The following is an 11,885-nucleotide window of genomic DNA, read 5'->3' as shown; positions in this document are numbered from 1 at the left end:
ATAAATAGCTATGAAATGGCGAGACTTTTGAGAGTTTTGATTTAAAGGCGAGGAGACAGTTGGCTCCCCTTTGTATTCTTTCCTTTTTAAAGGAGACAAGTTTGGAAAGCTGAGAGGGGGGGGAGTCATCACAGGGGGCGGGGCGGGGGGTCATATTATTATAGAAACATCATACGTTTTTCAGAAAAACCTAAAAAGGTCTTGTGTTTATATAATATGGGTGCAGGTCTTTTTTCCGACAGCATATTGATCCGAAACAATCCTAACCTAACCTAACCGCAAGCATGGGAGCAGCGCATGTCGGACCATCGCTTTTTCGCATCGCAGCGAATGTCCCCTCGCTGCGGAGCGGACCGTTGCCCCATCGGCTAGAATGCTGTCGGAAAAAAGGCCGCCTCCCGTATAATATTCCAGATCCTTTCTCTTTGTACGGCGTGTATCATTCCCTGTGTTTCCTCCTCCGGCCACCAGGGACCTCCGAGGGCAGAGAGCGCTTCCGCTTCAACCTGTCCTCCATCCAGGAGTCGGAGCACATCCTGTCCGCCTCCTTTCACTTCCTGTACAAGAGACCCCGCCCCCACCACCAGCCCCACCCCCCCCCGCGGCCGTGGCCCTGCCGGCGCGGCGCTCACAGCCCGCCCTGCGGCGGCGAGCCGCCACAGCTACTGCTCCGAGGAGGAGGAGGAGGGGCGCCCCCTAGCGGCGCCTTCGCGGAGCCGCTGGGCCTCAACGTGACGCTGGCGCCGCCGAAGAGAGGGGCGTGGCAGGTCATCGACGTCACCGCCCTGGTGCGGCGGGCGAGGGACGCAGAGGAGCCGCTGTTCGCCGCCGAGTTTGACTTTGGATCTTTGTTGGCGAGATCGCAGGTATATACGGCTGGTTGTCACTGTCAGTTATAGTTATACGTGATCCGTGTTCTCCCCGTGTCCCCTAGGGTAGGTGCCCTCACATGTTCTCCCCGTGTCCCCTAGGGTAGGTACCCTCACATGTTCTCCCCGTGTCCCCTAGGGTAGGTACCCTCACATGTTCTCCCCGTGTCCCCTAGGGTAGGTACCCTCACATGTTCTCCCCGTGTCCCCTAGGGTAGGTACCCTCACATGTTCTCCCCGTGTCCCCTAGGGTAGGTACCCTCACATGTTCTCCCCGTGTCCCCTAGGGTAGGTATCCTCACATGTTCTCCCTGTGTCCCCTAGGGTAGGTACCCTCACATGTTCTCCCTGTGTCCCCTAGGGTAGGTACCCTCACATGTTCTCCCTGTGTCCCCTAGGGTAGGTACCCTCACATGTTCTCCCCGTGTCCCCTAGGGTAGGTACCCTCACAAAAAACATGCAGTAATCCTGGTCACTAAACTGCCTCCCCCTGGCCAGCCGGGGCGCCTGATGGAGGGGAAAGGAACTAGTTGGAATAACGTGTTCCTTCCACACGCTACGTCCAACCAGGGAAACTCCCCCCCTGTCAGGTGTAAAGGAGCAACTTGGACACTCAGGCATGAAGGAAGCATGAGTTAAGTCCGTTGCTCTCCCCAGGTTGGTGGAGGGTGTGTAGAGCCCAGGATCACAGTAGATGATTGACACAGGGGTGAAAAATGGGTTACAAAATCGTGGGATAAAAAAGTTATACGTGATCCGTTCATCTGGGGAAACATTGGCGAGAATAGCAGACCTACAAAAACTCACTGACTGACTGAAATTAGCTGTTTGTTTGTTATTTTTCATGTGTCCAATTAAATATAATTATGCCCATAGTACATTATTTATTCGATTAGACGTTGCCAGTCATGTATTTCCATGTCATTTGTCCTAGCAGCCCTCTACACTTTACAAAGTCAAAAAGTCATGTTTACAAAGCGTGCCAAGCCGTCATTCTCTTTTACATATTTTCCCACCACGGAGTATAACCTCGCGTCTCTGAGGACAGTCAAGACGGGGCAGTGTCGGTATATAGGCCAATCAGAGGCAGGCGGGGGCGTTACTTACCATGCCTATGCTCGGACGTGAAATATAGATTCACGCAGCAGCTCTACTGGGGGGAAACTGAATAAACAAGAATCCTATTGGATACAACGCTGAGCGCTGGCATTCTTTTCTAGCTTATAGACCGGTGATTCTCAACCTGTGGTACGTGTACCACTGGTGGTACTTGAGCCTCTCTCTGGTGGTACACAGAGAAGTCGTCCACAAAAGGTAGTTATTTTAACCAACCAATTGGTTAAAATTGCTCTCCAGCCGTGCTGAAAGTGGGCACGACAGCACACCTAGCTTTTAATAGAAGATTTGAGAAGGGATTAATCACATTAGAAATATCATCACTTGTGCTGATTAGACAGAGTTTCATTAGAGAAGCAGAAGCAGCATTATTGGCTAAAGGGATAGAAATACAAATTAAAACTCAAGGACTTTGAATAGGATGGGGCAGGTCTACGCTCCTGTATTTTAACATAAGTTGGTGGTATTTGGGTATGAAAAGGTTCCAGAACCGTTACTCAACCGAGTGCTTTGCTTCTTCTTTCTCCTCCAACCCTGTATTCTCAGGCGCAGCAGAAGCAGCAGCAGCAGCAGGTGAATAAGGCCCACCATGGCGGTCACCACCACCACCACCACCACCACCACCACCACGCGGAGCGGCCGTCCTCCTCGGCCAGCCTGCCGTACGTCCTCGTCTACGCCGACGACCGCGCCATCGACGAGCCCAACAGCGTGGCGGCGTCGCTCCAACGCTACGGGCCCTTCCCTCCGGCCGCCGGGAACGGGGAGGAGGAGCGCGTGCAGCGCTTGGCGGCGGACGCGAACGCGCCCGCGCCCGCTCCGGCCTCTGCCTCGGCCTCCAGGGCGCGGAGAGACCTCCTCCTCCTCCACCCTCCTCCTCCTCCTCTGTCCCCGCCGGCAGACCAGATCCAGACCAACGACCTCCCGGAGGTTCACTTCAGCAGCCTGAAGAACCACGAGCTGTGGCAGAGCACCTACTTCCCGCCCATGAAGGCCAAGGTCAAGCATCACGGCCGCGGCGGCAAGGCGGGCCAGGAGGGCGGCGGCGGTGGCGGGCTAGCCGCGGCCAAGCCGCCGCGGGTCCTGAGCTTCGACGAGCGGACCATGAAGAAGGCCCGGCGGAGGCAGTGGAGCGAGCCGCGGGTCTGCGCCCGGCGGTACCTCAGGGTGGACTTCGCCGACATCGGCTGGAGCGAGTGGGTTCTGGCGCCCAAGGCCTTCGACGCCTACTACTGCGCCGGGACCTGTGGGTTCCCCATCCCCAAAGTGAGTAACAACACCTTACTACTGACCTGGGACCTGTGGGTTCCCCATCCCCAAAGTGAGTATAACATACTACTACTGACCCGGGACCTGTGGGTTCCCCATCCCCAAAGTGAGTATAACATACTACTACTGCGCCGGGACCTGTGGGTTCCCCATCCCCAAAGTGAGTAACAACACCTTACTACTGACCTGGGACCTGTGGGTTCCCCATCCCCAAAGTGAGTATAACATACTACTACTGACCTGGGACCTGTGGGTTCCCCATCCCCAAAGTGAGTATAACATACTACTACTGACCTGGGACCTGTGGGTTCCCCATCCCCAAAGTGAGTAACAACAGGTCTACTACTGACCTGGGACCTGTGGGTTCCCCATCCCCAAAGTGAGTATAACAACACCTAACTGATCCGGGACCTGTGGGTTCCCCATCCCCAAAGTGAGTAACAACACCTTACTACTGACCTGGGACCTGTGGGTTCCCCATCCCCAAAGTGAGTAACAACACCTACTAACTGACCTGGGACCTGTGGGTTCCCCATCCCCAAAGTGAGTAACAACAGGTCTACTACTGACCTGGGACCTGTGGGTTCCCCATCCCCAAAGTGAGTAACAACAGGTCTACTACTGACCTGGGACCTGCGGGTTCCCCATCCCCAAAGTGAGTAACAACACCTACTACTGACCTGGGACCTGTGGGTTCCCCATCCCCAAAGTGAGTAACAACAACCTACTACTGACCCGGGACCTGTGGGTTCCCCATCCCCAAAGTGAGTAACAACACCTAACTACTGACCTGGGACCTGTGGCTTCCCCATCCCCAAAGTGAGTAACAACACCTTACTACTGACCCGGGACCTGTGGGTTCCCCATCCCCAAAGTGAGTAGTCCCGGCGTCAGCTGATTGCCACGTCAGTGTCATGTCATGTGGGTATCTTTTGCGGAACACTGAATGAGCCCCTCGAGTTTATCCGACTGAACTAACTCCCCGAGCGACGTGTCATTAAGTTAACCCATTCTGACCTGAGATCAGATTCTAAAAATGTCTTCTATGTCAGTCGCTCTTCGATTAAGATCGATGTGTGTGTGTGTACGATACAAGCTCGTAGACCCTATGAGCTACGTTGCCGCGCAGCCGTAGCCGTAGCCGTTGCGTAACGCCAATGAGCTCATTTGCTGCCCGCACACACACACACACACACACTCACACTCACACACACACACACACACACACACACACACACACACACACACACACACACACACACAAAGATCCGGTTGTGAGTGACATCATCAACTGTGACCCTGTCGTAAACCTCTCTCTCTCTCTCTTCTTGTCTCTCTCTCTCTCTCTCTCTCTCTCTCTCTCTCTCTCCCTGTCTCTTTCCACAGTGCTGTCCAGACAGACTGAATGGCCTTTACATTATTACTCTACTCATAAAACACACATCCTTCTCAACACTGCGTTAGAGCTGCAGGAGAACAGTGGTTCCTATTACCTGTTTTTTTCCCCCTTGGAGCCCCGATTCTTTACATCTGACCAAAGCCGAGACCTCCCACACGCACACTGCACGCACGCACGCACAAACGCACGCACGCACACAACCGTTTTCTGAAAAGACCCTATGTTGCTACTTGCTACATCAGTGGTGCTCATTCCTTTTCATGTCACAGATCCGATCCCCAACATGTATTTTGCTGCTATACTTTTCAATACCCAAAGTGTATAAACTAATGGTGGAAGTAGTTAAAGCCAGTTATTTAGCTAAAACAAATCACACCTGTGTGAAGTGAGGGCCCATAGCATAGCAACATGAGTCTAACTCATATTGCTATGATATGGTGATGTAATGGTGATGTAACACAAACGGTGACAAAACAAAACAAATTACATTCTCTCTATTGTTTTTTTTTTAATAAAGTATATTTATTGGTTTTTTAAAGACAAACAGACATTACACAACAAGAACATAATAACAAACAACAAAAGAAAATAAAGAAAAGAAAAACAGCTCAGGCACAACAATATTATAAAGAAGAATTTGGAATATACAAAGACATGACAAGGACAATGAACCATAATGACAAGTGGCTTTCGAATTTGATAGACTCCCATTCAGGAAATACATCCATATAGTACATTAATACATACCGGTATATTAAAAAGGCAGACAATAGTTACATTCTCTCTATTGTTAACGGCATTTAATGTTTGTGTTTAGGCACAAGATGACGTAAATATTCCCTTCATTATGCAGGGGTCCATTAAAAAGTTGGAGAACCACTGGCCTAAGGATTCTCTCTCTCTGTCTCTCCCAAAAGAATTGTCTCTCCCAATTTATTGCCTAAAAAAATGGCAACTAAAAAACACGGGGAAGCAGCTTTTTGCTTCTAGGGGCCGACGGCATGGAACAAACTCCCACTGTACCTTCGTCAGGCAGCCTCTGTAGACATTTTTTAAAGCTCAGCTCAAGACCCACTTCTACAACATTGCTTTTAATTGATCTTTTATTTTATTCATGTCCTCACTGTATTGCATTACTGCTTGTTTTTTAATGTCTTTGCCTTGCTTTTCTTTTTTTTCCCTCCATTGCTCTGTAAAGCACTTTGAGCTGCATTTCATGTCATGAAAGGTGCTATACAGATAGATAGATAGATTTATTTATTTTTGTGTCATGCACCAAAGGCGCCCAGCCCACATGGACTTACAGGACACACCATAACATTGCTTCAATATCGCATTGTGATTTGTGGTTTGACAGATTTGTTTTGTTGATATTCCCTTTTTTTTTTTTTTTTTACACACAAACAAAACATTCTGCCTTAATTCCCACGCCCTGCATAAAAAGTCTGCCAAAGCAAAAATACCTTTCCTAAAACAAAATTCCAGTTTTTCATAGTCCTCCAACCAGAAAAAGTCAGCACAGATGGTTGTCATTTTACAAAATAATACATGTCTTAATTCTTCATATAATGGGCAGTAAAACAAAAAAATAATTTCATTTTCAATTTCTTTTAAATCACACACTAAATGGACTCTGTCCTCCTCAGGAGTACCAATGAATCTACCCGTTTCTATACAATGAATCTACCCGTTTCTATACAAATAAAGTACCAATGAATCTACCCGTTTCTATACAATGAATCTACCCGTTTCTATACAAATAATACCAATGAATCTACCCGTTTCTATACAAATAATACCAATGAATCTACCCGTTTCTATACAAATAATACCAATGAATCTACCCGTTTCTATACAAATAATACCAATGAATCTACCCGTTTCTATACAAATAATACCAATGAATCTACCCGTTTCTATACAAATAATACCAATGAATCTACCCGTTTCTATACAAATAGTACCAATGAATCTACCCGTTTCTATACAAATAGTACCAATGAATCTACCCGTTTCTATACAATGAATCTACCCGTTTCTATACAATGAATCTACCCGTTTCTATACAATGAATCTACCCGTTTCTATACAATGAATCTACCCGTTTCTATACAATGAATCTACCCGTTTCTATACAATGAATCTACCCGTTTCTATACAATGAATCTACCCGTTTCTATACAATGAATCTACCCGTTTCTATACAATGAATCTACCCGTTTCTATACAATGAATCTACCCGTTTCTATACAATGAATCTACCCGTTTCTATACAATGAATCTACCCGTTTCTATACAATGAATCTACCCGTTTCTATACAATGAATCTACCCGTTTCTGTACAATGAATCTACCCGTTTCTATACAAATAAAGTACCAATGAATCTACCCGTTTCTATACAATGAATCTACCCGTTTCTATACAAATAAAGTACCAATGAATCTACCCGTTTCTATACAATGAATCTACCCGTTTCTATACAAATAAAGTACCAATGAATCTACCCGTTTCTATACAATGAATCTACCCGTTTCTATACAAATAAAGTACCAATGAATCTACCCGTTTCTATACAAATAAAGTACCAATGAATCTACCCGTTTCTATACAAATAAAGTACCAATGAATCTACCCGTTTCTATACAAATACAGTTGTTTTATTATTGTTACCAGGTGGTGCGGCCCTCCAACCACGCCACCATCCAGAGCATGGTGTCTCATGGTGTCTCTGTCTCTCTTATATACCAGGTGATGCGTTCCTCCAACCACGCCACCATCCAGAGCATCGTGTTAAATAAAGTTTTATTATTCTTACCAGGTGGTGCGTTCCTCCAACCACGCCACCATCCAGAGCATGGTGTCTCATGGTGTCTCTGTCTCTCTCATATACCAGGTGGTGCGTTCCTCCAACCACGCCACCATCCAGAGCATCGTGAAAAAAGTTTTATTATTATTATTACCAGGTGGTGCGTCCCTCCAACCACGCCACCATCCAGAGCATGGTGTCTCATGGTGTCTCTGTCTCTCTCATATACCAGGTGGTGCGTTCCTCCAACCACGCCACCATCCAGAGCATGGTGTCTCATGGTGTCTCTGTCTCTCTCATATACCAGGTGGTGCGTTCCTCCAACCACGCCACCATCCAGAGCATGGTGTCTCATGGTGTCTCTGTCTCTCTTATATACCAGGTGGTGCGTTCCTCCAACCACGCCACCATCCAGAGCATGGTGAAAAAAGTTTTATTATTATTATTACCAGGTGGTGCGTTCCTCCAACCACGCCACCATCCAGAGCATGGTGAAAAAAGTTGTTTTATTATTCTTACCAGGTGGTGCGGCCCTCCAACCACGCCACCATCCAGAGCATCGTGAAAAACGTTTTATTATTATTATTACCAGGTGGTGCGGCCCTCCAACCACGCCACCATCCAGAGCATCGTGTCATGGTGTCTCTGTCTCTCTCATATACCAGGTGGTGCGGCCCTCCAACCACGCCACCATCCAGAGCATGGTGTCTCATGGTGTCTCTGTCTCTCTCATATACCAGGTGGTGCGTTCCTCCAACCACGCCACCATCCAGAGCATGGTGAAAAAAGTTTTATTATTATTATTACCAGGTGGTGCGTTCCTCCAACCACGCCACCATCCAGAGCATGGTGAAAAAAGTTGTTTTATTATTCTTACCAGGTGGTGCGGCCCTCCAACCACGCCACCATCCAGAGCATCGTGAAAAACGTTTTATTATTATTATTACCAGGTGGTGCGTTCCTCCAACCACGCCACCATCCAGAGCATGGTGTCTCATGGTGTCTCTGTCTCTCTCATATACCAGGTGGTGCGGCCCTCCAACCACGCCACCATCCAGAGCATGGTGTCTCATGGTGTCTCTGTCTCTCTCATATACCAGGTGGTGCGGCCCTCCAACCACGCCACCATCCAGAGCATCGTGTCATGGTGTCTCTGTCTCTCTCATATACCAGGTGGTGCGGCCCTCCAACCACGCCACCATCCAGAGCATGGTGTCTCATGGTGTCTCTGTCTCTCTCATATACCAGGTGGTGCGTTCCTCCAACCACGCCACCATCCAGAGCATCGTGAAAAAAGTTTTATTATTATTATTACCAGGTGGTGCGTTCCTCCAACCACGCCACCATCCAGAGCATCGTGTCATGGTGTCTCTGTCTCTCTCATATACGAGGTGGTGCGTTCCTCCAACCACGCCACCATCCAGAGCATGGTGTCTCATGGTGTCTCTGTCTCTCTCATATACCAGGTGGTGCATTCCTCCAACCACGCCACCATCCAGAGCATGGTGTCTCATGGTGTCTCTGTCTCTCTCATATACCAGGTGGTGCATTCCTCCAACCACGCCACCATCCAGAGCATCGTGTCTCATGGTGTCTCTGTCTCTCTCATATACCAGGTGGTGCGTTCCTCCAACCACGCCACCATCCAGAGCATCGTGTCATGGTGTCTCTGTCTCTCTCATATACGAGGTGGTGCGTTCCTCCAACCACGCCACCATCCAGAGCATGGTGTCTCATGGTGTCTCTGTCTCTCTCATATACCAGGTGGTGCATTCCTCCAACCACGCCACCATCCAGAGCATGGTGTCTCATGGTGTCTCTGTCTCTCTCATATACCAGGTGGTGCGTCCCTCCAACCACGCCACCATCCAGAGCATTGTGCGGGCGGTGGGCATCGTTCCCGGCGTTCCGGAGCCCTGCTGCGTCCCGGACAAGATGAGTCCTCTGAGCGTGCTGTTTCTGGACCCGGAGCGGAACATGGTCCTCAAGGTCTACCCGGGCATGTCCGTGGACACCTGCGCCTGTCGGTAGGAGGACCCCACGGGGGGGGGGAAGGGGAGGAATCAGGACGGGGGGGGGGGGCTCGTTATACTGCACAGCACGGGAGGGGAGGAGTCAAATCCATTATCACGGCAGCTCCGACGTTTGTTTTTGTTTTTGTTTTTGTTTTTTTTAAAGAGAAAAGTGGGACAGTAAACTTTATTAGTTTTTTTCCTTCACTGAATCAAGACCCTCGTTAGGAGCTCATTCTATAGGACAGCTCCAGGTGTGTGTGTGTGTGTGTGTGTGTGTGTGTGTGTGTGTGTGTGTGTGTGTGTGTGTGTGTGTGTGTGTGTGTGTGTGTGTGTGTGTGTGTGTGTGTGTGTGTGTGTGTGTGTGTGTGTGTGTGTGTGTGTGTGTGTGTGTGTGTGTGTGTGTGTGTGTGTGTGTGTGTGTGTGTGTGTGTGTGTGTGTGTGTGCGTGCGTGCATGCCGTGCGTGTGGTTCTCGAGGTCCAAACAAGTATATGACTCCCAGCATCCCTATATTCTGGGGGGAAGGAGGGAGGGGGGGGGGGGCATCACGCGCAAATAGCTACTCTTCAAGAGCTTTGTAATATGAGCTGTTTTTGGTTGGCGTTAGAAAAGGAACGGACCCAGTTAGGAGCCCTGGGGGACTACTGGGTGTGTAAAGGGTTGAAGTGGATGAAATGGAAGGATGCCCAGGTGCTGCGAAGTGAGATGATGACGATTGTGCAAACGGCCCGGCTCTTTGAAGAGGCCATTCGTTATAGGCCACGTTGCAAAGAGCTCCATTCTGGACAGCGTGCTACTATATAAGCTACAGGGACGTGCAGAGGGTGTTAGAGAGGCAGGGGCTGAAAAGAGAGCACCTCTGGACCAGAAATAGCAGATCTACAAGCTCTACAAGCTTGAAGATCAGCTATTTTCGGGGAGCAACCCAGCGCTCTTTAGCCAGTGGAGAGATGTGGTGTGTGTATAACGACATGGATTTCGAAACAAATTTGTTCAGCGCAAGATGCCGCGTTCAAGTTCAGGAGACTTCGGAAAAGAAAGCAATTCTCCTGAACGCTGCAGCCTTCCTCCCGGCATGGAATTGAAAGGAGTGGCATTTTTTTTGCATTTCTTTCTCGTGGTCTATAGTGGAGAGAGGGCGGTGGTTTTACAGACGGGTAAAAGGGCAGGGGCTGAAGCCCCCTTTGATGTCTACGGTATGTGTGCACGTCCCTGCTATTAACCCATTCTGAACGGGAACCCATTTTGGTGTTGGCATCATGTCATGCTTTAGCTATTGAAAAATAGCAGATCTACAAGCTCATAGCGCGCCACCGAGTGGCGCGCTACGAGCTTGTAGCTCTGCTATTTTTGAAAAATCGAAGAACGACTGACATTTTTAGAATCTGATCTCAGGTCAGAATGGGTTAATCAGACCAGTGGGGGTCCAGTGGAAACCTCGTAGGAATCTGATCTCAGGTCAGAATGGGTTAAGCTTCGGGCTCTCTCTCTCAAAGCTCCTCTGCGTTTCGGCTATACGTACCTCGACATCTCACGTCTTTTCGAACCGTTCCATAAGTTGAATAATAACTGGATTTTACGCAACAAACTGCTCACCACAGAGACTCACGGGACTCAAAAACAGTGACTCCACTCAAAAGGGTTGGCCCTAAAGAAATATATATGGGCTGTATTTTGCGTGTCTTAAGTACCAGGTCTTATTCCCTAACTTGAGTAAACTAAAGACCTGGAGGCGTGGTCGATGCTCTTTGGCCACTCAGAATAGCCAAAGAGCATTGATCACGCCTCCAGGTCTTTAGTTTACTCAAGTTAGGGAATAAGACCTGGTACTTCTCTAGGTCGTCCTCAGACGAGCCCTACATCGTCGGTTCTCCATACATACATCCGGCCAGTTCGTTGGTACTTTGCACTCCTGCATCGCTCTTGAGTACTTCCACGTATGTTAGTGCGGGGCGTCCTCGTGATCGATGCCCGTGTGTTGGTCCCCAGAGCACCAGTTTGCTGGCTGGCAGTTCTTGATGCCTTTGGCAGTGTCCTGCTAGTCTCATTCTCCTGGCTGCTATTTTCTGGCTCACCCTTGGTAATCCCATGACATGCAAAATACAGCCCATAATCTTGTAAATAGTATTGCTAACACAACTTAATAATTATGCCTTTGTAAATAATATGTGGTACCATCATGTCACCTCATGTGTACCGGTGTAGCTGAATGTCTTTTTGTTTTTGTCTGAAAAACTTTTATACATGCATGAGAGGTCACATAGAATTTAGTGATCTTGTTTGTTTGTTTTTTACAATGTATTCACGTGTTTGTATATTGTATATAGTATTGTGATAATGTATGATATCTGAGGAAAATGTTAAATTAATTAACATACAACACGCCATGGTTAATTTCTGAATCAGTGCTG

General features: G+C 48.5%; 1 protein-coding gene across 3 annotated transcripts in view; it reads left to right on the top strand.

The window, feature by feature from the left end:
- Nucleotides 1-9,501, top strand: part of LOC308332972 (growth/differentiation factor 10-like) — a 12,613-nt gene extending 3,112 nt beyond the window's left edge. Inside the window, exons 2-4 of one of the 3 annotated variants that reach the window (XM_080789121.1) lie at nt 472-866; nt 2,541-3,251; nt 9,300-9,501. In XM_080789121.1, coding sequence (XP_080645247.1) covers nt 472-866; nt 2,541-3,251; nt 9,300-9,491 — 1,298 coding nt within the window. In that variant the 3' untranslated portion in view covers nt 9,492-9,501. Of the gene's footprint in view, nt 1-471; nt 867-2,531; nt 3,252-9,299 lie in introns of all 3 variants that reach the window. The other 2 variants (XM_080789120.1, XM_080789119.1) reach the window with 2 other exon arrangements.
- Nucleotides 9,502-11,885: the final 2,384 nt, after the last annotated feature.

This window comes from Protomyctophum bolini, assembly GCF_963924005.1.
Source record: "Protomyctophum bolini genome assembly, chromosome: 18".
Classification (NCBI taxonomy): domain Eukaryota; kingdom Metazoa; phylum Chordata; class Actinopteri; order Myctophiformes; family Myctophidae; genus Protomyctophum; species Protomyctophum bolini.
Note: the sequence above shows the minus strand (reverse complement) of the source record. Positions and strands in the feature narration are given on the sequence as shown.